General features: G+C 35.2%; 1 protein-coding gene across 6 annotated transcripts in view; it reads right to left on the reverse strand.

Moving 5' to 3' along the window:
• The window catches only part of DENND1A (DENN domain containing 1A), a 219133-nt gene that overhangs the window by 182229 nt on the left and 11114 nt on the right, over positions 1-25790 (reverse strand). For all 6 annotated transcript variants that reach the window (XM_037400409.1, XM_037400407.1, XM_037400406.1 and 3 more), the window contains exon 3: positions 741-784. In XM_037400409.1, the coding sequence (XP_037256306.1) occupies positions 741-784 (44 nt within the window). The remainder of the gene's footprint in view (positions 1-740; positions 785-25790) is intronic.

Raw genomic sequence — 25790 nt, forward strand, 5'->3', positions numbered from 1 at the left:
CTTCAGCATTTCCCAGAAATAAAGGTGCAAGAAATCAGCTTGCACTCACAACCCAGAGGCAGCAGTTACCCTAAACACTGACAAACAATAACAGCGCATTAACTCCAGTAGTACTTATAGACACCACAGTAATAATCCCCTCTCCCTAACCTCTGACCCCTGCCCCAATCCACTTCTAATGAGACACAGTAAAATAGAAGGTAATGTGAAGCTGTTAATTTCAAAGTCAGCTAGAGATCCTGTGAAAAATTTCAGATTTGATTTGTGTATAAACTAGATGATAGATACCTGTGTGTTCTACCCGCACATTCATATTTTTATACCATCTTTTTGAAACAGACTAGAGACTGCATGATCAGGCAAGAATTTAAAAAATGTACTGTAGTGCCAGGTGCCCAGTTAAATATAGCTATAAACCTTTCAGACAATGAAGTGAGGACTGCCAAATGAACTGCAGGTTGTGGCACCTAAAGGCAAAAAGTGAAATTTATTAATCAATTTTCCTTCCAGCTCTCATGTTCGCTTGTAAAAGCTAGACTGTAAAACAATCTTATGAGATCCAAAATTCTTCCATTTTCTGCTTTAAATGTAAAAATGTTTTTATCCTTCTGCTCCTAATTACAGCTTCTTTTTCTTTCTAAGAATGCATTTATCTCTTTCAGTAAAAAGAGCAGCAATAATATGTTGAACAACCCTGAAATAAATTTTGTCATGTAAAAAATTAATTACGCATTCCAAACCTGGTCACTGTAGCCCTCTGGGAATTGCCTCCGCACCTCAGGATCTGTAAATAATTGACAGATAATATTAATTGGCTTTGGATTAGTGAGCAAGCAGAGAATCACACATTAATATTTGATCAGAAGATGATAGCAACCCTGGCAGGGGATCCAAGGAGGGCAGCTGAGGCTGCTATGTTGATAAGAGCAGGGAAGGACTTTTCAAGGCTCTCCCTTTACCCTCCTCCAGAAAGAGAAAAACTGTATATAAGACATACACACATAAAACACATGCATACACACATACATGTAAAAATATATTTATATATAAATTGTTGTATAAATTATCTTATAAGAGATGTCCTGGTACTACGCTGAACTTTAGGCTGTTACCTTGTGCAGTATCTTTCTGGCTGCAATTTGCCAAGTAGGCTTGTCACCAGAAAATGGCTACCAAATGCACTTAAGATTTTGGTTTTAATCAGATAACTAGTTTTGCCAGTTACAGGCACTGCATTAATTAACCTCCATAGATAGTTTTTAGTGTTGCCAGATTACAAATCTCTCAAAATTACTTTACATTAAGGTATGCTCCCTAGAAAACAAAAATATTTATCCAGAATTTGAAAGAGGTAATGAGCACTGTAACCTCTCTCATCAGGAAAACAAATGTTAAATGCTTCAGATTACCAAGCATTCAAGACTGACACAAAGTCCTTATTCCTTTGGCTGTCAGAATAAATAATATGGTAGTATTCCCTGAGAAGTTATCTTAAATTTAATTAGAGATGTTCATAAAACAACAGAATATCATGATCGAAATTATTTATATGACAACCTATTTAAAATAGAACTCTTCAAAGCCATCCATTTTTCAAAGAAATACAGCTGAGAAGGCCAGATTCCATTCTACAAAGTTCTTTTAATTACAAAAAACAAACCATACAATAATCACACAGGAGTTCAGAATAAAGTGTAATGCATTGAAACTCATCAGATGGGTTTGGTTGTATGACTTGGCTCACTGGCTACATGTTTCTACAAATTTTGATCATTATGTAGGGAGTGACCTTGCATACACAACTGCTGAATTACTGCTATACTGCATTGTACCTAAGGCTCTGGAGGGAAGAGTCACTTTTATGACACATGCACCGTACACTGTTATTTCAAACAGTTCCACCCTAGATTCCTCATTGGCAAAGTTTCCTTCAGTAATACATTAGTTGATTGGTGGTTCAATTGCTAACAGATGCAAACTTTTTATTAAGGTGTATTCTTTTTACATTAGAAATACAGCAAGACTGAACCGTTAATAAACTTTCTAGTTTAACTTTTTCCAGACAATCAGATGGTAAGTCTTAACGTTTCACCATTACACACACACAATTACATACATAATGTATCAAATTTTACATATGCATATGAGCACACCCTTCTACATTAACACAAGGTAGAAATAGGAAGCAAGGGATCACTTTTTAAAACCTGGTTTGAAAATTCTTAGCTCTCGATGAAGGTAAGTGCGCTAAGCTAAGTGCCCAAACGTGCAAACAAATGTGAACAGCTGAACAAGCAATACTTCATACACAATTAACAGAATAATACAGTTTCATATTTCATCAAAATAAGCACAGTATCAGTTGGAAGATTATGATGCATAATCTTAAATATTTTTTAAGTTAATCACTTGAGGCTAAGCTTTCAGGATTTCACAGAAAAAAAAACACATCAAGGAAAGAAATTTGTAAATCCAAGTATGTAATATTGCTTAAGAAATCTGTAACGATGCCTGGAACACGACACTGACATTCCCTCCACCACCACTTCCATTGACCCATTGCTCTCAATCTTAATCTAAATTTCTATACACATACTGACACACACAGCATTTTATCATTTACCATTTTTTTAAGGAAACAAGGAATTAAATTGGCACATAAAGGCATAGTGTGTTTGCTCTAAATACATTCCTCCATAGATCATAATCCACATTCTCCTTTCTTTCAAAATACACAAAACAGATTAGTCATACAAAGCGGGGGGGGGGGGGGGGGGGGGGGCAGGATGTTAACATGTATTTTTTGTGTTTTCTTAGCATCTTGAAAGCCTTTCTGTGTTTCAGGAGCTCACTGGCGTGAAGGAAGGCCTATAGGAACCTATTTGGCAGCTTTTACGTAAACCCTGAAAGCTTCTAGCCAGTTCACCATCCAGAAAACAGAGGTGCATTGTGCACCACTTTGCAAGATGCTAAGAGTCACTCATAAGCACTGATAGCTGAAAGTTATCATGGGCAAATAAATACATGCTAGTGCTTTTATTGTCTCAGAGGCCACCTTACACACCTTTCTCATTAAAATGAAACAAAACACAACTTAAATAATAACTTAAAAATCACAGCCAAGGATTTTTTGTTAGGCTCTTTCAGTTTTAATTTTAGCTTTGTCTACATACATCAATTTCCATTCAGAGTTTTTATTTAAATGTGTTCATTCTCATAGAAAATTGGGAGGTTTTTTCCTGCCTCTCAAAAATTTCTGTGCCATCAAGAAATAAGGGTGAGCAGTGGCTAAAGACAACACAGCATAAAATAACCTCAAAAAACACTCCCCACTCCATACATGTCCCTAACACAGGAAAGTCAAAATAAATGAACTTACAACAAACCAAAAAGATTTCCATTGTCCTCATCTCTTACAGGACTGCTACACTTTGTACATCAGTTGACTAGACTATCCACTGAACTGGATTTGGCAAAATTTTCAGTGTTGACTCATTCACAGCTATTGCCTATGCTTTAGAGTGCGGTACCTAATTAAAATGCAGTTATGGTGACTACCAGCACAAAGTAACAAAGAGTAACCTCCCCCCCCACCATCACTACATTAGAATCTATACCTCCAACATTTCCTTAGTATCATTCATTACTGGCTATTGATATTTCAATTTTCAAAGTTACTGAAATGTTTAATTGATCTACTACAGAATTATTTTCCTTAATTATTTCAGAAATTATGCATTTCTGAGTATTTGTTATTTAGGGGTAAATATGCAGTAGTGAAAAATTAGACCATTGGTTATTAAGATCTTTACAACACTCCAGAAGTCAGATCACCTTTATAATTAGCTTAGGACTGCTGTTGCTGAAACAAAGTTTTGTCACACGCTCTTGTCACGGTAAGAATTTTGATATATCTTTACATTGATTTTGCAAGAGCAGCAACATTTCAATCTTTGCTGTCCATCTCCACAGCTTCCTCTCCTCACACACACGCAGTGATACAGCCAGCCATCTCCAACAGCATTGGGTCAGGCTACGTGTAAATGCAGCAGGCTGGCCTCCACCTTCCCTTGAGAAAAGCCAGCGAGGATGGATTACCTCTTGCTGCTGTGGTTTGCAAACAACAAGAGGCAGGTATGCTGCATTTTAAGAACCCTTCCTATAGGGCATCCAGCCTAGTTACTCATAAACTGTAAGTCAATATTTAGAATACCTATTTCTTATTTTGTGTCTTCGGTGAGCTTGGTTACAGGAGAAAACCGAAGACTACCCAAACCCCCACAAAACCACAGGTTTTATTGAAATAGGTCTTTTAAGCAATTCAGTAACACAAAACAGGCAGTTTCTAAGTTTTCCACATAGTAACTATTGACAGTAGTAAAATCTTTACTTTGCTTATATTAAGTCTTACCTACATCTCTTAATTAGTACCATTCCACTTTTACTTGTCTATTGATGCATAAATTACAGGATAAACTATTTCTACCTCTCTAAAATTAGACAGTAAAATACATACACTAAAAGGCTTAGTAAGAAGACAGAAGGAGGTTTGCTGGATGCTTGCTGTGCTCTGCAGACTTCAAGCAGATGAAGTAGTTACAGTTGTTTTCAAGACTAAGCAACTCAGAACATCTGAATCTGGGCTTTGGTGAACTGATATCCTCATGTTGATAGCACTATTTCACTCACCAGATTAAACATTACCACACTGTAATTTAGAAAAAGATGCAACCACCATTACAGCCCCCACCCAAATCAGTTTCCACAGGTTCAAGAGGAACATGTTCGCAAAGCACAGTCCACAATTCTGTTTTCATCCCCAAAATGGATCTCACAGTGCTATGATACATTCATAAGCTAAGCTGTCTTTAATATAAATGAAAACTTATGTCAATCACCTGTATACATTAGAAGAATGTAATTTCATCCACAATGCATTAAACGCATGGAATTAACTTAATTTCTCATCCACCAATTTCAATGGAAATGACAGGAAAATGTACTTAGCTGGATAAGCAAAGCACCTTGTGGAAACGCACTGGGTGTCACATGACTGTTAAGACAGTGGGATGTATAGTTTGTATACAGTTTGCTTTTGATGACTCATTTCGTAACAGCATCAGAATGTCTAGTCCATCTGACCTGGAATGCTACAGTTAAGAACAGCGCCTTTAAATTATGCCTGGCAGCCACACACTTGCATGTCCTCATGTTTTTTACAAGTACTCCATATTTTACCAATGTTTCAAGCTTCATCACTTCAGCTTTTAAATGGTCTGGGAATATTTACTAAGCTTTCAGTATCTTTACTTGGAAAACACTACACAATGGAAAAAGAAACTACATCACATCTTATTATAGCTTTCATCACCTTATCCATTCTTCATTGTTAATCTAATATTCATTTGAAAGGTGTTTTCAACTACGCTTACCTACACAAATATACACAATACTGTATTTAAATTCCATGTGGTCATTACATGAAGTGCCAGAAAGCTGCAACACTCTCACTAAGCCAATAGGATTTACATAAATACAAACATCTACAAAAACAAACATTACTATTACTCAGTATAGCTAGGCTCTCCGCTGCTGAAGCACATGGTATCTAATAATCACACTAGACACAATATTCAAATTATTCTGAACAAAGGAAAATGGTCATACAAACGGAGGAATACAGGAGGGTAGCTCAATCAAGCATTCAAGATTCAGCTTTAATCAGCACCACTAGTGTCAGTAAAACATGCTTCAGTATTCATATAAAATACTTGGTAAAGACATGAACATAACTGTCTTGTCAACTCTGCCTATAAACCAAAGTAATTTGGAAACTTCATTTTTAGTAACAGTAATTTTGTTTTCCACACTGCATGCAAACAGAATTACATGGAGGTCCACTGTGTCTCCAGACAGTAAGAAAACTCTTCTCAAATCAAAACACAGTGAATGCTATTATTCTAGGTAGCTAACAGGCTTTGTAATGAAATTATGCTCAAATATTTCTCTACTTTAACACTCCATAGGCAAAGTAAACACATGTAAAGTATTTCTTTCAAGTTCAGGAGAGTAGAATTTGTTTGCTGACATCAGAAAAGGGGAAGGGACAGACTGAAATCCCAACCAACCTCTTACAGTTACAGCAAAGTACAGAGCTTGAAGATTTCCAGTGCACCAGTCATCTATGAAGTTATAAAGCATTAAGAGCTCAGCTAAGGTCAGCAAAAGGAGACATTGCAAAACCATGAATAAAGCGAAAGTTAACAACAGAAAGGAAAAAGTCATATGAATTATGGAGCTGCTTCTCAAACTAAACTTTTCCCAAACCCCAAAACATGAACTCAAGTTGTGCTACAGGTTGAACTTGTATGTTGATGGTAACTTAGGATCTCCTGTTTATCTTTCATTAAATCCGATGTTGTAGTTGCAGCTCACAAAAGATGACAAGATCCACACAGTTTCTGTCTAAAGCAAGTACAGACAAGCTTCTCTGGAAAATAATCTTATTAACATATCAATAGCATTCTCAAATATAGCACCAAAAACTTTACGTTACACATGTAAAGCAGATAGTATACAAACAATACCATTCCCAAATAAAGCTAAAACACACCACCTTATCTGCACTCTCCCATCCTTGTATGGGTGCAAGTGCAATGAAATACATATACATCACAAATTTAAATTGAAACTGTTGGTACTAAGAAAAAAGTCACCTTAACTTCATTCCCAATGTTTACACTCAGGTTTAAAAAGCTATTAAACCAATAGCACATTATATGAATTTCCTAAGATTCACGAGTGACTTCAGTCAAGTCACAAGCACGTTCACTTACCAACCCGATGTACATTGTTGTAAGCCCTCTTCCCAGACGATATACCTCCATACAAAGTAGCTGCTGCCCACAAAATCTAGGTGGGCCAAAGACCTGGAGATCTGCTAGCCCTTACTGCTCTCAATAGACACCCTGTTCTAGGGAGTACCAGTCAGGAAAAACACAGACAAAATGGATCACATGGTTATTTTTGAAGTAGTTTCCTTTGCAGCTATTTTAAGAGGTGCTATTGAGGGAAAGTACTGAATCACTTCTCATAATAACAATATGCAAAATGTTTGTAACTGAACACATTTTTTAATTTGAAAAGTGAGTAAGAAAAGACAATGCTATTTCTCAGCAATAGAAGAGTAACACTCTTCCGCACTGTCACAGCAGTATTTTGGCTCCTTGCAATGCATTTAGAGTATCAACAAATGGGTAACACCACTGATTCCGCACTAGGTGAATACAGTTTTCATTGCTAACACATTTAGATTTTCCCCTCTAAGTAGCAGAGATTCTACCTCACATCTATGCGCATTATGTAATGCATCGTATTGATTACTCAACCATATTCAAGCTATTATTGTTAGTATTCTACTAAATACGTGAATGTTTCCATTCTAAAACCTATTACTGCCTCTACCTACAGAATCTTGTTCAACAAAAAGCCAAATAAAGAAGAACATTGAAATTAGCTGTGAACTGTATAATCCCATTGTTCAATTTCATGGCATTTAAGACACTACCTTCCCCTCCTCACAAGTCTAGATGTTAATCCATGCTGTAACCTGATTTAATTTTCCAGATGACAGGATGGGAACATGCTACAATGGCATATTAGTGTAACTATGCTGCTCTTTTACTCTCAACTTTTCTTACATCATAAACTGAAGAGTTTTGCTTTTAAAAAAGGCATGCTTAATTACTTCTAAAAATAGCACAACTCAAACTGGTCTGTATTTGAAGTGTATGGAAATTATAAAGCCTGGGAAGTTCTTCAAATTATCAGAAAATACTTCCTAGAGTTAACCACACAAAACCAGTGCTACTAAACTGTTTCTTCTGATAAAAGTCAGCCAATTTAATCCATACTGGTTACAAGTCATTCAGATATGCTAATCCAAAATTGAAAAATACAGTGAAAATTACTTAATTTTTGTCCCTAAATGATTTAGCCCATTAACTACTTTAAGGTCTTTATAGCTGCAGTCCCTCTAAAATGAAATGGACTTCCATTCAGAACAACTTTAATTTCAACCCACTACACATTATTAGTACTTATGCAGCACAACTAAAAAGTAATGTAAACTTCTTTCCAAACCTCTGCAAACTCCTTGATGTCCTGTATTCAGTACAGCCGAACACTTCTGCTTGCCCCTAAACTGCTGCAGACTTAGCATGCAGATAACATCTCAGAGACGGGGAAGAAGGGGAGGAGGGAAAAAGGCGGGGGGTGGTGGGGTGGAGAAAATGTGGAAGAGAAAAAAGCTACACATACAAGACGACAGACAAGAAACCTCAGCACAAGTTCCGGCAGAAAATACATATAGAATAAAAATTTCATTTTCCTGTATGTGAGACTTTAAAACTTCAATCCTTTCTTCTTAAAGTACTCCATATTTTAAAAGTGTAGAAAAGAACCAAGATGTAAAAGAAAATTCTTTGAGAATGTCTATATTTAACTATATCTACCAAAAAAAAAAAACCAAACACCCACACAAAAAAACCCTCTGCCAGCAACACAATGCATGCAACTAAAGTTACCCCAAAAAATCAATATGCACTGTAAGCATACATAGCAGGTCCAATATTCAAGAACACCACCCACATGAGAATAGTATGCAATGAAACTGTTCACCTAGCACATCATATTTCAAACAAATATTTCATCTTTGAAATATTGTCCACATTTCTGTGACAAGTTAGGCATAAATAAGTGAACACCGACCTATCCTTTTCTGTACTTAAGTTTTTGTGAATGATGTACAATCACCAGTTGAGCAAATCAGCAAGTACTATATACATCAGTGTTATTCAAACGAGTCCATTGACATTAACACCATAAAAACCAGACTTGCACGTTTGCCTCGCTCTCTTAACAGAACATTTGGAAGTCTGCCCTGCAAGTGCCAAAAACCTCACTGGTAACAAGAAAATGCTTTTCACAACAGTTTAATCTAGAAACAGAATATAAGTCTTGCAACTCACACACAAAATGCTGTGCAGAGTTCAGTAAAATGATCCAAAAGTGAGAAAGACTTAGAATGAAGGCAACATAAAATATACATCATAGGAAACAGGAAGGAAGAGAGAAAACCAGAACAGATTAAGCAAATCACTATGATTTCCATAAGTGGTTTTATATTATTAACACATCAAGAGCCAGAGGGGCAGTGAGGAGCAAAACTTTCCTAGGCAGTGTTCAGCAATATCTTTTTTCTTTTTTTTTTAATCCTTCCAAAATAAAGCAGGTTAAGTGACGACTTCCTCACAGATTTTTACTTAAGTCTCTACAGAGTCCTCAGAATAGAGATTGGAGAGGTACTAGCCCTAACGATACAAGAACTGGCACAAGTTGTCAGTTGCCCTGTCTCGGTACACCTGAGGTGGCTAGGTTCCTAACTGACCTCCCCACACCAGTATACAAGTGCATGCACTAGTCCATCAGGAGCTTCATGACCCATTCAGAGCAAATCTTAAATATGAGACTTTCACTGCTTCTAGCATCCAAAACAACCTTCCACCTAAAGGAGCCTTGGTTAAATTCATTTTACAATCCTGCTAAAAACCTGAAGTACAATAAATGCAAAACAGAAACAACTTTCACTTCTTGGATAAGACAACAGGAAAAACATTCATTGCCTTTTGCAGAAAGAGGCTACGTTTGTGTTAGTTTCCTCTTAGCAGCTCCTAATCAGTTATTTGATGTCCTGTCAAGTTGTTGAACTGTTCAGCTTGCCACTTAAAAGGCATTTAGCATCACACAGACATTCCACTACAGAAAAGGAGTAGTTAAGGACAGTATCTCCAGTTCCCTCTGGCACAGACACAACTTTGAAAAAATCTTTTCTTTAGTTTCAACACCATTCGAAGAGCTGAAGTATCATGAAATACACAGGTGATGGAGACTTAAAAAACCAAACAAACAAACAACAAAAACCCCACACAAAAACGCCCACTGAAGTTAGCTTTGATCTAAACATTAACACAAACATAACCATAAAAGCTGTTCCATCTTCACCTGCTATTATTTACTGTCTTGGACTGTCATATGGAATGGTGCCAATCAAAACTTTACCAATTATTTTAATGGAAGTTGTGAAACAGTTGGGTTGCAAGCGCAAAGTGTTCAATATATGAAATATGGTTGGGGAATTATCTCTATATTAAATCTTTAACTCCCTTTGTTTCATCCATACCAACAAATCAGTTTAAAAAAAATAATCAGTTGTATAACAGTACAGATTAACTTCTCTTCTACTAACATTCTAAACTGTAAGAATAAGGAGACATTAGAAAACTTAAGATGACTCCAACGATCAGAAAACTCAAGAATTAACTCTTCACAAAGAAGAGCAGAAAACTTTTACTCCATATAAATTTCTAAACTGATGATATTCATATAACTAAAGCTAGAACTATAAAAAATGGGATGCATAGGACAGAGCTAAAGCTAAAACAATAGAGATCAAAACCAGAAGACAAAAAAAGTACTTATTTCAAGCCTGTTTGCTACATGATTCTCTCATCTTCATTTGAGGTCTTCAGATCTTTTATATGCAATGGTTAATTAACTTTGGTGATACCTCAAGTCCATATTAAAGCATGGTTGATGAATCTTTTGAGTTTGCTTTACTATACACTTTGGTATTTCTCTTCATAACCATCTGTTCTTCAACCAACCCAGAAATTTAGTATTACTAGAAATCTAAGCCAAACTTCAGGAGCCCTGCAAGGAGCAAATTCTGAATGGATTATGCTTTAAATTCTCCCCCCCCCCCCCCCCCCCCCCCCGCCCTGTAATTTTAGTCAGCAAATTATACAGCAGCTAGGAACTTGCAAAAAAAAAAAAAAAAAAAAAAAAAAAAAGTTATGTAACATCCTACTTCAATGTTCAAGAAATCCACAAAGCCTGGCTTAGAAAATTAAATACGAAGTGTTTTGCAACATTTTACAGGCTGCCTGTAATAATTTTACAAAAGAGTTTAAATGTAGAAGTTGAATAGGAACACCTAGTTTAAGTAGGCTTTTTTTGTTTTTAATAATTTAAAAAATTTATTTGTGTTTGATCAGTGTATTTTTTCCTCATAACTTTTTCACCACTCTATAAATTTAATAGAGATATGTTTCAAGTGCTCAGGCCATGAATACTGAATTTGTTTCTCTCCTGCCTCTTTGTACTTATATTCTGAGACAGCAGAGTTGCCTGGTGACAGCCTCTTCACTTCAACAGCAGCTGGCAAGCCCTCCTTGTCCTGAAAATATGAAAGAAACAGTTAACTAATATTTCATGCTATGAGTTAAATGTGACAATCTGGAAGTGCCAATACCACACAGGGTAGGATTTACAAGATAAGATTTTTCTTAAGTCTCAGAAGCAATAAAGGAAATAAAAATAAGCAGACCTTCATCACTTGTAGCTAGCACACAGCAAAAAGAGTTAGTGCATCATCTAGAGTTTAACAATACCAGACACAAACAGTGATTGTGTATATCTGCCAATTTAACTTATTTCCAGAATGCAAATTCTCAAGTTACGCAAGATAAGACCAAAGCAACTAGAGTTTTGACATTTTTACAAGAAACAGTCACCCTCTTTAATATTTACAAGGCATGTATTTCAAATTGCTTATGTATGCCTATCTACTTTCCCAAGATTACTGCTTCTGCTGAAGGTTCAAGCATATGTAGCCCAAAACAATTTCTTTAAGCTAGCTTTTTACAGCAAAAATAAAAGATTTATATTTGATAAAATTAGAGTTTATAGCCAACTAGTTTATACCTAACATTGGCAAAGGAATAAGCACCTTCATTCAAAAAAATCCTTATTCAATTAATTTTAAGAGAAATTTTTACATAATGTCACATTTTCTATTTTCCCCTGTCAACCAGAAAATTTTTAATTCTGTTTGTTGTTTTGAAGAAAGCCAGGAATAACATTTTAATGTCATACTACTTTTTAGAAATATTATATTACAAGGAACTCATGTAAAACCACAACGTGGCCATGGCAATCAATCAACTACATTACAAAACCTAAAGGAATTGCTAATGAAAACAAATAGCATTTTCCAACATAACACCAGGCTTTTCATTACTAGAAAACACTTCTGAGTTTTATAAACATTTTCCAAACTGCTTTATTTTCACCATTTTTGGGTTTAGGTTTAATGATATTATGGCCATTTTAATTTGCTAATAACCTATATTTTCCATGTATTACAGAACACTTTATAATCATCCAACATTTTTCATGTCTTTCCAAAATTCATCAACCATAATAAATTCAGATAGACACATTATTAGGCAAATACATACCAGTACTGCAGAAATACATTGTTATATGGACCCTCTCATTTCAGGTTTAATCTGAACTGACTCAAAAAGCACTTGCAACAAAAGTGTTCTAGCCAACCCTAAGTTCTGGTAGAACCCTACTCTTCAGCAATTGTGTAATTGCCTAAATTACACAGAGAATACCTTCTTAAACATGCAACAGTGAATACTGATTTCTAAGCCTCAAGCTATGTAACTTTATAACATTTAAAACTCTGACCTTACTTTCATACTTTCAACATTGATAGTCTCAAACTACTTTCAGTTTCAAAGTTACCATGTGTTACTTCAGTGGAGTACCACCAGCTCCCAATGACACTGCTCTGTGTTACTGATCTGCACAATTATCATCTCTTAAGGGAATCTCCCTGTATAGCAATACAAGATTTTATAGAAAACAAGCTCTTCAAAATCATTTTGGGGCTCGATGGCTTCAGAATTTCTATTATTGCATCTCTGATTATTTCAGGACGCTTTAGTTATTCAAATGCCATTGAAGCGGGAAAAACGGATTCTGTCAAAGATTAAATTACGACACAGGAAACTGAAAATCCCATTCTTAGTTCTGTTGTTTTCTTTAGTGGAGATGTTTAAATAAATACTTTTTGGAATATAGAGTAATATATACCCTATCTAGCATACAATGAATATGATTCATATATGTTTCATTATCAACCAAGCCTAGCTATCATTTGGGGGGACACATTATTATAAAGAGTAATATTACCATTGTGGTTTCTACAACGTACACACACTTAGAGCTTCATGCATTTACAACTACAGAAACCTATGGTATTAAATGACCCTTACTGACCAGTAGTTTCAATGGTCATCAACTCACTCCTAAGTTTTAAGGCATGCAAGATCACATATAAAAGACACAATCATTATTCTGTTGATACACTTCAGAACTTAGCCTTGTACCTTTTCAGTACTCAATTTCATCTTTGTTTCAGCTTGAACTGTTACATGCCCATCTCAACTTACCAGTCATATTAGTAGTACTGCCCATTCTATCAAAATCGTAAAGAAAATTGGTAAAAGCCAGCAAGCTGGAAGCAAGTTTAAAAAAAAAATTACAAAAAAAATCAGAGACTGGTCACAGTGATCCTCAACTGAGGCTGCAGCATCACTGAGGTCTTGTGAAAGCCTACAAACTGAAGCACTAAATGAGAGGAAAGTTTGTAAAAAAAGGAAAAGCATTCAATACGCTCTCCTGCAAAAGGTTTCTGTGGAGTCAGATGTGTTGATGACAGAAGCTGAACTTCTTGAACAGTATTCAAAACTTAGTGGGGGTGAGGGGAAAGAGGTCCTAACATGGAAAAATACACCTCATGTAGCTAATGACCATGAGATGAAAGAAAAATAAAATCACCAATTCCAAAGGTAATCTAAAAATGCAACTTTAATCCACTTTCTCTACAGGTTGATCCACAAGGTGCTGCAGTGCAGATGGTCATCAACTCCTGACATGCAAATCTTTTGAGGATGACTAAGGAAAGGGGAGCATAACTTGTTATGGCCAGCTGGCAGCAAAAGCCCCCAATATCTGCACTTCATCACCCATTTGCAAGAACACCTAGCATTACACAGAACGGGAGGGAAAGCTGCGTCCTATAGACAGTATGTCCTCAGAGGCAACTTCTCAAAATCACTGAGAAAGCTGATGGAGTAGAACATTCAGAGATGTTTTTCCTGTAGTGCTTGGCAGGGACACTGACAGCTACACTTGCACTGTTGCACACAATCATATGCCTAGCACTGATAAGCAGTATGATGAGGGGACACAGTTTTCAACTAATCTTAAAATCTAGAAGTAAGCTCAAGAGCTGTAGTGGCTTTTATCACAGACAAGCACACCTTAAGGAGTGTATACTCTTTCCTCATTATCTCATACCACATCTAATTGGGCTTCTAAGCTCTCTGCTCCCTAGCTGCTTTTTCCAGTTCTGAATTCACAACACAGTTGTACCCTAATCAAAAGAATCCAAAGTATCAACAGGTCATTTCTAAAAACTCTCCTTCCTGTTGAACTCTCTTATTTGCCCTATATTGAAACACCCATTCTGGAGTTCAGAAACAAAGAGCATTTACAATAATTTACTTGTGAAAAATAAACATACATCAGTAATCGTAGTACCAGAACGCTATTACTTCATGCCATAATTGTTCCATTTCTTAATGGCCTTTTCTTAAATGATTGAACTGATGACAAAGTTCTTTACATCTTTTTATATAAGCTTATATGTTTTAATTTTTAAACATGAAAGATTAAATGAGATGTTACACACACAAACACAGCTCCTTTTAAAAAGGCTCAAAACACTGTATTTACATCTGCAAGTACTCACTTTATTACTACAACCTTTATAACAGAGCTTAGGTTTGCTTCAAACAAAACAGGGTTCTCAGCGATAGAAGCACAAGAAAAAGCCCTGCATACAGTTAGTCTACAAAGAATTAACTGGATTAATTAGCAAGGGATTTGAGAAGCAGCTTGGAGCTAGAAAACCAAAACACTAAATTGTTTAAATACTTTGGCAATGGATCAAGGTTCCTAGGCAGCCCTATGTTCCATTCTCTGCTTTTTTTTTTTTTCTTTGCTTTTTTTCTTTTTTTTTTTTTTCCCCCCTCGGTGTTTTAACACATTTAACCTGACGAGGTACTTTTTCATGAGATATGAATGACACTGTCAAAATACCAAAAAAGAAGATGTGAATTAAAAAATGCCACAAGCTGTTAGCAATTCTGCCAACATGTATGAGCCCAGGCAACATTAATTAAAAATCAATAGCTTAGGACATAAATAGCTCTTATCTCTGTTATAGTATATCTCTAACATAACTCTTCATTAAGGGAAAAAAAAAAGCCAATGTCTTTGCTATTATACTGGCTGAATTGACCACAACAAAGCAAAAGAAATAAGGCAAAAACACTGAGCAAAGAAACACATTTGAGAAAGGGAGGACAGGCATATGAATGATTGGAATGTTTCAACCTTGCACTATCATTAACACAGAACTGGCTGGAAATAGCCACACTGCAAATACTTGCAGAATAAGTTACCAGGAAGAACATTTCAGGTTTTTAGTGCTAATATGATTCTATACAAAATCGTGCATGTCAAGGAAATCAAAATAACATACACATCTTTCCATCAGCTGCAGCTTATTAATCAGTATTTTTATTATGCATCTCAAAGATTAAGTTACTGTAAATTGTCTGATAATTACAAAATAAAGGTGAGAGAGGCAGGAAATGAGACTCAAATTTTTCTTCTTCAGTAATACAACCTTCAAACTAAAGTTACATTAGAAGTCATCAAAGCTAAAAGATTCAAGCGAAACTTTTGAAAGCTATTTTCAAGCTTAAGGAGCGCCAAACATCTGAAAGACTTAAACCCTTTTTCCAAGAAAAGATCAGCTAAGGCACACCTGGATGCGCAGTTTGGGTCCGCTGTAACAGCTAGACAATCATGACAGTTCAAATTTCTAACAGTTTCTACAAAACATTAATATAAATATGTAAAAATCTTCCTGAAATGGAAAGGTTGAGTTTTCTTTTTGTATAATGACTCTTGCATTATTCAATTACTTATTAATGATGGACATGTCAAATGCTTCCATCAAGACACAGTAGTCTAAATCAAGGGTGAAGTCTTCAACCAGGCACTACTTAGCAGAAGTTTATTTATTTGAGTTCAAAACAAAAAGGAAAATTTCAATTACGTTAGAGCTATGTGTACATATGTCAAGATGCTAGAACACCACACATTTCAGTGGAAAAATAGATCACAGAACTGTAGCACCCTCAGGTAGAATTCTCAGGACAAAGAGGATTATTTTGATAGCCATGATTACAAATTTGAGCTCTCAAGAGCATCTCATAGCAGATGACTACACACAAGTGCAGTTCCACTCAACTGCAGAAACAGACCTGCAGGTGGACAGTAACAGCAAACTTTGGATAACACTACAGCAGACAGCCATTAAGACTCTGGAACATACAAGGAGGTTGAACCTATTAAAAACAAGTACTAAAGATTGTTTCCATTGCAAAGAATTTTTTTAGAAATACTAGTCTTACATACTGAATATATAGATCCAGGACATTAGCTTTGTAAAACTGCATGTCAAGCAGGGCCATATCTATAGGAATAATCAGAGATTAATTAGAAATTCACTTCTATTATGGCAATGTAGTCATGAAATACTAACCTTTAAGATCTTAAATAACATTTAACTACGTTTGGATTTTGAGTCCTACCTCGTAACTAAACTTTGGGACGCTCCTACATTTAGTCTTCTTCCTATCCCTTGCCATAATTCCACCTCCCAAAAATTTAGTTTATTGATTAGAGGGTAGCACAAGAAAATCAAAGGTTCTATTCGTAACACCAAGTCAGGACAGGAAAACAGAAGACCTCACTTTCCTTAAGACCTTTTCATCTAACTTTTCATTGAGCTACAGTCAGAAATGACATACCCTTCTGTGGGGCAAAGGTACAAGGGGGGAACATGGGGAGCAGAAAAAAAATATGTTAATATAGAATTGTTATACTTCCGGGGGAGCAGGTACAATTTTTATTTTGTTTTACTTTTAAAGATACTTTTTTGTTTTATAGGATTATCTCAGGCTACCTGGATTCTCAACTGTTCAAACTCCATTCAAGCTATCACCAATTTCAGTTATCCTTGTTTAAGGTTACCAAATACCAGTTCTTTTGCTGCATTTGATATAACACAATTCTTCATCTAAAAAGGTAATTATGCAATCTTAATTTTTAGTAGGAAAGGTACATTAGAACACAGAATTGCTGTTAATAGCGTTCCCCTAAATGGAATACACTGAAATTCCACCAAGTTCCCCCAACAATGTTTTATGTCGTTGTAAAAACACAAACTACCACTTTATTCACATTTCAATCCTCTTCTCCACTGAAGGTTCAAGAAAACAATTCAGAGGCTCTGTTACGTCACCTGTCTCCATTTTCCTTTATCATTATAAATTAAACTGACTATAAGATGCAAAGTAATTTGTAAACTCTTTCAAAGGGCATGATTTACATTTGTCTTCTACAAAGATGAAGATATCCCCCTAACATGCTCCACTTGTGTTATATACTAAATAAAGATACTTATACTACATATATGGCAGAAATGGAAGATATTTCTGATATGTTTTGGGATTACTTTTAGCATTCTAATGCTGTTTATAATACTGGTGCAAATACTGCCACTAATAAAGAAACAAACATTAAAAAGGTGTCCTTTAAGCTTCCCTTTAAGGCATCTACCATAATCTTATAATTTGCTCTGGACATCATTAAAATGTAAAGTTAATGAGGATTCAGCTGAAAACAGAAGAAATGTAACCTATTTTCAGGCAAAACTTCTAACACTGCAATCAGAGGGAAAACCTCTTTGATGTCTCTTTGTCTCTTCTCATTAATTTTCTTTTGGTTTAAAAAAAAAAACACAAAGGCTGTTTAAAATAAAAAATGCATAGAAGTTTAAACATGGTAATTATAGTCAAGCTGCAATGAGGTCATTAGGTTTTTAAAACTTTGAGATAAACAAAATTGAGACACATGACTATTTTAAAAACATGTCAATACTCAATTTTAATTGTCCGTGTGATTGATACCCACTGTAGTCTATGGATTTAGTCTAGATACAGAATTGCTTCAAGATGATTTAGTGAAGGATCTAATTCCATATCCAGAGTAAAGCAAAACAATCTAGAAATAAGCAAAATGAAAGCACTGCAATTATTGTATTACTGGATACCACATTTGGTATTTGTAAATGCAACCAAGCACGCTTTTTGCTATCTCCATGCAAAATAGATGGTAAATTGTGAGATTCTGCTTTTTACTTCTACAGCTCATTAAAGAATGAAATGTTGAACAAGTTAAATAATTCTATTTACTCACCACATCTATTTTTGTTTATGAATACTGCCAAGGTACACACAAAGCTATACGCATCTGTTTTAACAGCAGAAGATACCTTTAAGAGCTATTTAATTACATAGTACTGATGGAATCTACAATACGTTGAAGTAGGATGTATTTTTAGTGAATGATTTACAAGTAAGTTTTCTCAAACCATAATCAAAACAATTTTTAATGCTACTGTGTACGAAAGATGACAGATTATCACAAACACAAGTAAGGCATTTAAGCCATTAAGTAAGAGCAACAAATATAGAGGACAAATATAACATTACCTTTAGTGTAGAAGGACATTTATCACAATGAAACAAAAACATATCTGTAACATTTTTCTATGTGCAAATAGCACCCCTAGATAAAATGGGATGAGATGAGATTAATATTAGTCTGTGATAATTGTAAGTATGAATTTTAATGCACTTGTGGACATAAGTTACAGCTTTAAAAGAGATTTACCCTACTGAATCTTTTTAACATTTGATAAATTCTTCAAATTAAACTGAGTGAATGATCAACAGGCAAATGTCAGATAAAACTACATGCTACTTCAGGTGCAAGTGAAGTGCAACTTTAGAAGAAATTCTCATACTCATTGCAAAGGAAAGTTTTGGGGGTTGTGTTTTGTTTTGGTTTGGGGGTGGTGGCTTTTTTTGTTGCTTTTTTTACTCTGCCATATTTTATGACAATTTGATCCTGCCCTTCACTAAGGGCCAGTTCTGTTCCACCATCTCTTCAACTGCCTATTGAAGAGGCAGCATAAGCTAATTTCCATTCTGACTGAGCTGTTTCTCATCTCCTGGTATCTTTCCCTACTTGTTTGCACTGTCCTAGCACCATGTTCACAAAAAGATAAAGCACATTATTTAAATAAACAGCCTGATTCTACTGTCTACCTACACTGTGATACTTGGTCAGCTATTTTGACTTCACATTTTGGTATTTGAGTTAAGTCTGCATTAATAATTTTTGATAGGTGTTCTTCCAGAGTGACAATCTGGTTTTAGATTCTTTGGAATAGAAGATATCAAAAGTGTTTTACAGGTCAACTAGACATAAGGAGTAATTATTTACTTAAAAGATAAAAAAAAGTAAGAATCAATTCAAAAATGGTAATGTTACCACTATTTATATTCATAACTATGCAGTTTCAAATAAATGACTCTTCAAAGGAACTAAAGATGCAACTCAGTTTATCCCAGTAGAATGCAAGGAGAGCTGTGAATGTAATTCCCTTCACCACCATTTAAAATCTTAGCACAAATCAAATTCTGAGTGGGGAAATTCTTTTGGCTACAGTATCCAAGATACTGCTTTAAAAGTATCACTCAAAGTTCTTTTTTTTTTTTTTCCTTCCATTCCTTCCCTAGGTGCATGTACTGTATTAGTTGATGAAGTCTGGGGCAGACCACACATTTTTAGCACAGTAAATACAAGCGTTCACTCCAGCTCCTCATCTTTTAACTGGCACTTTCCACACAGATTATGATGTTCTACAGGTCACTTCTACAAGTCTTATATTATTTGACTACTTACAGTATGCATCATTTGTTTTTACTACTTAGTTCATCAAATTAGAAAACATCACTCTCCAAATAGCCAGTCATGGAAGAGTTCAGAAATATCACAACCAACTTAAATATTGGGGGCTTTGAGGGGCTTGTTGTGTTGCAGGTTTTTTTTAATTTCTAGGGAAGTATAAGCAAATGAACTCTTCAGACTATAACCCATTCCAGATAATAGATTATCACTATCAATTGTTTGTTCCCACCCTTCCATTCAAAAGTATCATCCTTATTACTGCAGTTCAACTTCCTTATTTCTATCCCAGCCTTCCATGAAGTCCTATTAAAAAGTATATCAAAAGATAATTCTATCTTAAAAAAACCAACACCAAAACCGACATAAAAATCATCTTCCCAAGCCAATGACCACTCAGCATCCAGAACTCTGACAAATGGTTTACCAAAACTTGGTAGCCCTAGCAGGGCCAAAAACCTTCTTAATCATCGCACAGGATTCAGCAGCATTCCCTCAGCATTCCTTCTCCCCTCTCCAATGACAAAATCCAGTAGAGCGCTGGTGATACACCTTGTTCACAGATATGAGGATGTTAGGTTATTAACAGAACATAATACAGTTCTTTATGATTAAAATGTGCCTTACCATTGTTATTCACAAACACTGCTACAGGGGAAGCATACCACACACTGACCCTTTGCTATGAATCAGCATGCTACAGCATTTCATGTAGAATACTGCAGGATCAGCCTGTCTCTGGTAGCACAAAAGGTGGGCTTTGGGATTTGGTTTGGTTTATTACAACCATTGCTGAAGTAGAACAGTAGTCTACAAATAATAATTTTACTTGGTAATAATTGGTAAAAAAACACAAATCATGTTTCTTTCTAACTCTATTTCAATCTTTAAAAAAAACCACCACAAACCAACAACAAACCCCAAACCAACAAAAAAATCACAAGAAAACCTGATAAAACCTTATAAGGTGTCTTTTTTGTCCATAACAAATATAAAAAAAAAAAATCATCACACCAAAAAGCAGCAGACCAATACTGCCTCAGGCACTCTGATAGGCCTCTTTTTGAATTAGAGTTTACATTCTCCTCTTGCAAGGAACTACCTATAACAAAAAGAGCCAGTAATAAAAATAGATCTACTTCACCTTTTGCTCTACCAAATTTGCTTTGCTTGCATGTTAAAGTAGTGTTCTGTGTAGAATTATAAGTCTACATGTCAACAGAATAAACACAGACACAATTTCTAAACTCCAATATTTCCACTGAAAACTCATAGGAAGCATCAGTACAACAGTGGATGCATCAAACGTCAGTCATTTCTGGGACAACGCTTACAACATTAGGCAAAAACCCCAAAACTGCTATTCTTAATCTACAGGGAGCCTACTTTCAAGTCATTACTACTTTGTTTCTTTTTCATCTGAATGACATTCTAATTAAAAGTTCTTTACAGAAATGTCTATATCTAGATTAACAGCTGATTGTAGATGCATTAAGCTTTAAGCAAAAGTTAACACTCATTAATGAGATTACCTGTTGTGATTAAATAAGGACAAACAAAACCAAACCACCTTGGAAAATTTTGTGACTGAGAATGAACTAAAGTTAAAATTACTCCCTTAAATAAAGTCACACACACACCCTTTAACAACAACTCCTTGACTCTCTTCAAAGTACAATCTCTCTGCAGTTATTGGAATAACAGCCCTACTCTTAAAGGAGCACATCAACAGAGAGTTAATAGCATCAAGTGCTTCATCAAATTCTTAAATGGCTCAAAAGCTAAAATATTAAATGTTTCAGTAGTATTTGGTATTAAATCGAGTCTTTCAAGAACTCTTTAAAAAGAACAACCATTCAAACTCTTCTATAAATTCAAGGAAAACTAAGTACAGCTAGAGAAAGAAAATAATTTGTTAAAATCACTAAAAAAACACCTCCCTAAAAAAGTTTCAGTTTAGCAGTTAATTTCAACCTGCAGTTAAAAAGGCACTAGCTGTCAGTCAGTTTTCTCACCCAACTCTATCATGAAAAGAAAAACTGACAGATCACAGGAGCTTGCCTTTGTAAACCAATTCAGGAACTTTCATGCTTCTTATTTGTTAGGTTAAAGGTTAAATTGCTGACCTCTGCCCTCCTGCTTAGCAGCCTTTCCCTTTTTCTGTAAAGCTTTATTTTGGGGCTGTATTTACATGGATTAGTCTCTTTTCACGCTAAGAAGGAATCTGTTCACAGCCAAAGCCTTAGTTCTGGTTGTACAAAAAGCAGTCACAATTATTCAGCAGCAGACAATGACCATATTGTGGATATACAAAAAAACCACCTCAGCCATGGCAAGTTCTGTCCTTGCTGCACAAAACAATAGAAGAAAAATCTTATCAAGCATTCAAGAGAAAGCAAACAAAGCAGGCCCACTGTGAACTTGATGAAGATGTCAAGCTCCTTTAAAAAAATATAAATCAACAAAAGTTTAAAGTCTTGTGAGTGAGACTTTCTGTGCTGAATTTTTCTGTCTAGTTAAACAGCACCAGCAGCAGCAATATAGTACAGATTAGTAAATACTTGTGAAATGGAAAAGACTGTAGACAGAAGTAGTTAAGGAATGAAGCAAAAAGGACAAACAGATCTCTTCCCACAAAATAACTTACAGAAATTGAAGAGTATTCAGTTATACTTGATATAAACTAACATTTGGGGGGTTTCTTAAATTGAGTACCATCAGTAAGAACACACCTAAAAAAGTGTGCTAGATAAAATTTATGATGACTTGCAATATGACAGATTTAATATTTTTTTCATAAAGTGAGTTTCTCTTCAAATGGAGTATTTCATTTACAATGTAAAAGCCAAACTCTGAACTCCGTTCAAACAAAACAGTTCAGACAGCGCTACTTACCTGACCTGGCGCTGCAGTCCTACTAAATTCTTTGTAAAAGTCTTCCATCTTGTTTGTACTTAGAAGAAAAGTGATCAAATCAAAACAGAAAAACAAAGCAGCAGCTTAGGAGAATTAGAATTTCCAAATACTACCTATCTACTTAGATTCAGTTACTTTTCCAATCCTGCTTTAGTAAATTAGGTGTAGCAACATAATACCATAAAGATGGGATTGGAAAACTTGTGATACCTGAGTTACAGCACATACTCAACAGAAAGCTCTTATTTAAAGGGAAGAGACCTGAATTTTACTCTTCCTTTGTTATTCCTAATCTTCAGTATGTTATCTATTTCTCAATACAGAACAGGCAGACATCAGCCAATAAAACGTTTTCACTTAAAAAAAAAAAAAGGTTTTCTGAGAGGTATACAGGTAAGGTTTATAAACTTTTGAATGACCAACTCTTAAGTTAATCCTACTCCAGTAACTTTGCTTATGTTCAAGAAAATGCTTCATCTATATGGAGGTACTGCTCTATTATCTATGATAATAGATATATCTATATATCTGTTGTATCTATCATATGATAAAAAGACAATGGTAAGGAGTTAGCAGTATGTCTATTTTGCAGAGACAGAAACCTGCTAGTTCTCTCTATCTGCAAAAGCCTTATCATGGAAACCATAGTGACAACTGTAGAATAATTTTAGGGCCCAAGCACATCGTGACTTCCCCCAGTAGAGTTAAGGACTTCTATTAGTTTAAGTTATAACATTTGTGATCTACTGGGGGGAGGGGGGGAGGGAGGGAAAGAGCTATTACAACACAAGGCTAGAACATGAAAAGTAAAGAAGGAAGTACTTAAACTACTCACAAGCTTCTAGTAGGAACAAGATTAGTAGTACATGCTACTCTCAGAGCCGATTCAAATGCAAATTTCATCCTTTCTCTCAAACAATGATAAACTACCTCAGAGTTAATAGTTTCCTTCTAAGATTCATCTCCCTTTTCAACCTAGTGGTATGTTTTTGAGAAAAGAAAGAAGCACATGGCAAGTCTTACAGCAAGACCTTTTAAATTCTGTCATAAAAGAAGTAGTATAAACTACATTTCCTTTACTAATCCAGTGAACATTTGTTAAACTCTAACACACTTACACTTTGTCCATGCTATCGCATTTAGGCTTCTAACTTACCATGGATTTTTGGTTGGGTTTGGGTTTTGGTTTTGTTTTTTTTTTTTAAGAAGAAAGAAATCCTTTAGCTGTACTAAACCATTTTAGCTTTTTCCTTGAACACACAGCAAGAATTTATGCTACACTCACAAAAAGATGAAAGATGAGGTCCTTGGAGAGAAAGGCCTTTTGGCACACTACATGGTAAAACTACAGATTTGACATACTTTTATAATGTCTGCTTTGGCAAGAACACAAAAACCCCATACAAAAGCATGCTGCGTCCTCCCAGACAAGGGTGCAGGGAGGTATCTTACTCTATGAACATTTGAAAGTAAATGCTCACAACTTTAGATACTATTTTGATCAGTTACTTTAGACTAACAAATTCTCTTTTTCTACATGGAACAGTTTGACAGTTAGACTACAATTCTCCTCACAGCCTCATCTAACAAGAGACGATCTTTGGCTGAGGTCCAGCAAAACCCTTAAATTTGTGACATCATATTTTTATGACATTACAACTGCTGCAGATCATTCGTTAAAGCTCTTTGAAAAGTAAAAGAAAGATTTCTTAAGCAGTTAGTATGCTTTCACTTTCTTTATATAGGTATTTATACTAAAATTGCTAGATTCTTTTGACTTCTGCACCTTAAAAAAAAACCAAACCCCCTAACAATTTTTTAGCTGAGGTTATAAAAAAAAGGAAATCTAGTTCCAATGCACTTTAAGCATAGAATATGTCAATAGTACAGAACTGCATTTCTAGAAATGCTTAAGCTAACTTAAGCAGTTATAATTTGTAAAAGAAACAATACAAGTTCTTTGTAATTTACTACCTCAATTTCTGTGTAGTTTTACTATTATGAGATGCCATGACAAATACACAAGCCCTACATTAGGACTTCACAATCTCATAAAATGCATTTTCTCTTCCTTTACATGAAGTTTAAAAATAGGAAAACAAATCCAGTAAAATAGTAGTATTTTTTTTAAAGCATCTATTTGGCTCTCAAATTATCCTCTGCATGTAACAATTCCAATGAATGAGAAAAGATCATGCACCAAAGACACAGACTTATCAAAAGTTATTAAAATAAAACTGTAATCTGTAGCTTCCATATAGAATGTCCAACATTATTTACTTAGGAATGTGCTATTTTATAGACACACACTGCCCTAACAGCAGAAAACTCAGCATTTCCAGCTGAGAATTAAATGGGTACCCTTTTAGCTTCTTGAATTTGAGAAGCACCAGCTACATCAGTGATTACACAAACAGCACAGACATCTCCTCCTGCAAAGCTTTTGGTATTGCACACAGAAAACACTGAATACAAAGTTTGGTTTTAAACATTTTTCTTAAACCAGGGTGAACAGTGAAACATAATATAACATAAAGCAGTATGCGAACAGAAACAGTGGTAGACCTTAAACCTTGCATGTAGCGTTCAGAAGTGCTACAGTAATCACTTTAGTGTCAACAAAAAAGTACATCTACTCACTTCTCCCAAGTCACATTTAAGTAATTAAGTATCACAGCAGAAAAGAAGAACTAACACAATTGTAGATGATGTCCAGTACGTATTACTTGTATCCGCTGGGCAATAAACTGTATTATAATTCCCTTCTATCTATGAATCTTGAGGCTCTAGTTTATTTAATTCCTGAAGCAAGGTTAACTCATATAGTGAAACCTATAAAATAATAATGATAAATCTAAAAACTTTTTGTTTGGTTGCAGTGGGTTTTTTTAATGATAAATCTAAAAACTTTTTGTTTGGTTGCAGTGGGTTTTGTTTTTTTTTTTTAAAGCAACACACCTGGATTTAGCAAGGCAGATGGCCTTATCTAGGTGATAAGGAAAGTT

This window comes from Falco rusticolus, chromosome 9 (genome assembly GCF_015220075.1).
Source record: "Falco rusticolus isolate bFalRus1 chromosome 9, bFalRus1.pri, whole genome shotgun sequence".
NCBI classification, from domain to species: domain Eukaryota; kingdom Metazoa; phylum Chordata; class Aves; order Falconiformes; family Falconidae; genus Falco; species Falco rusticolus.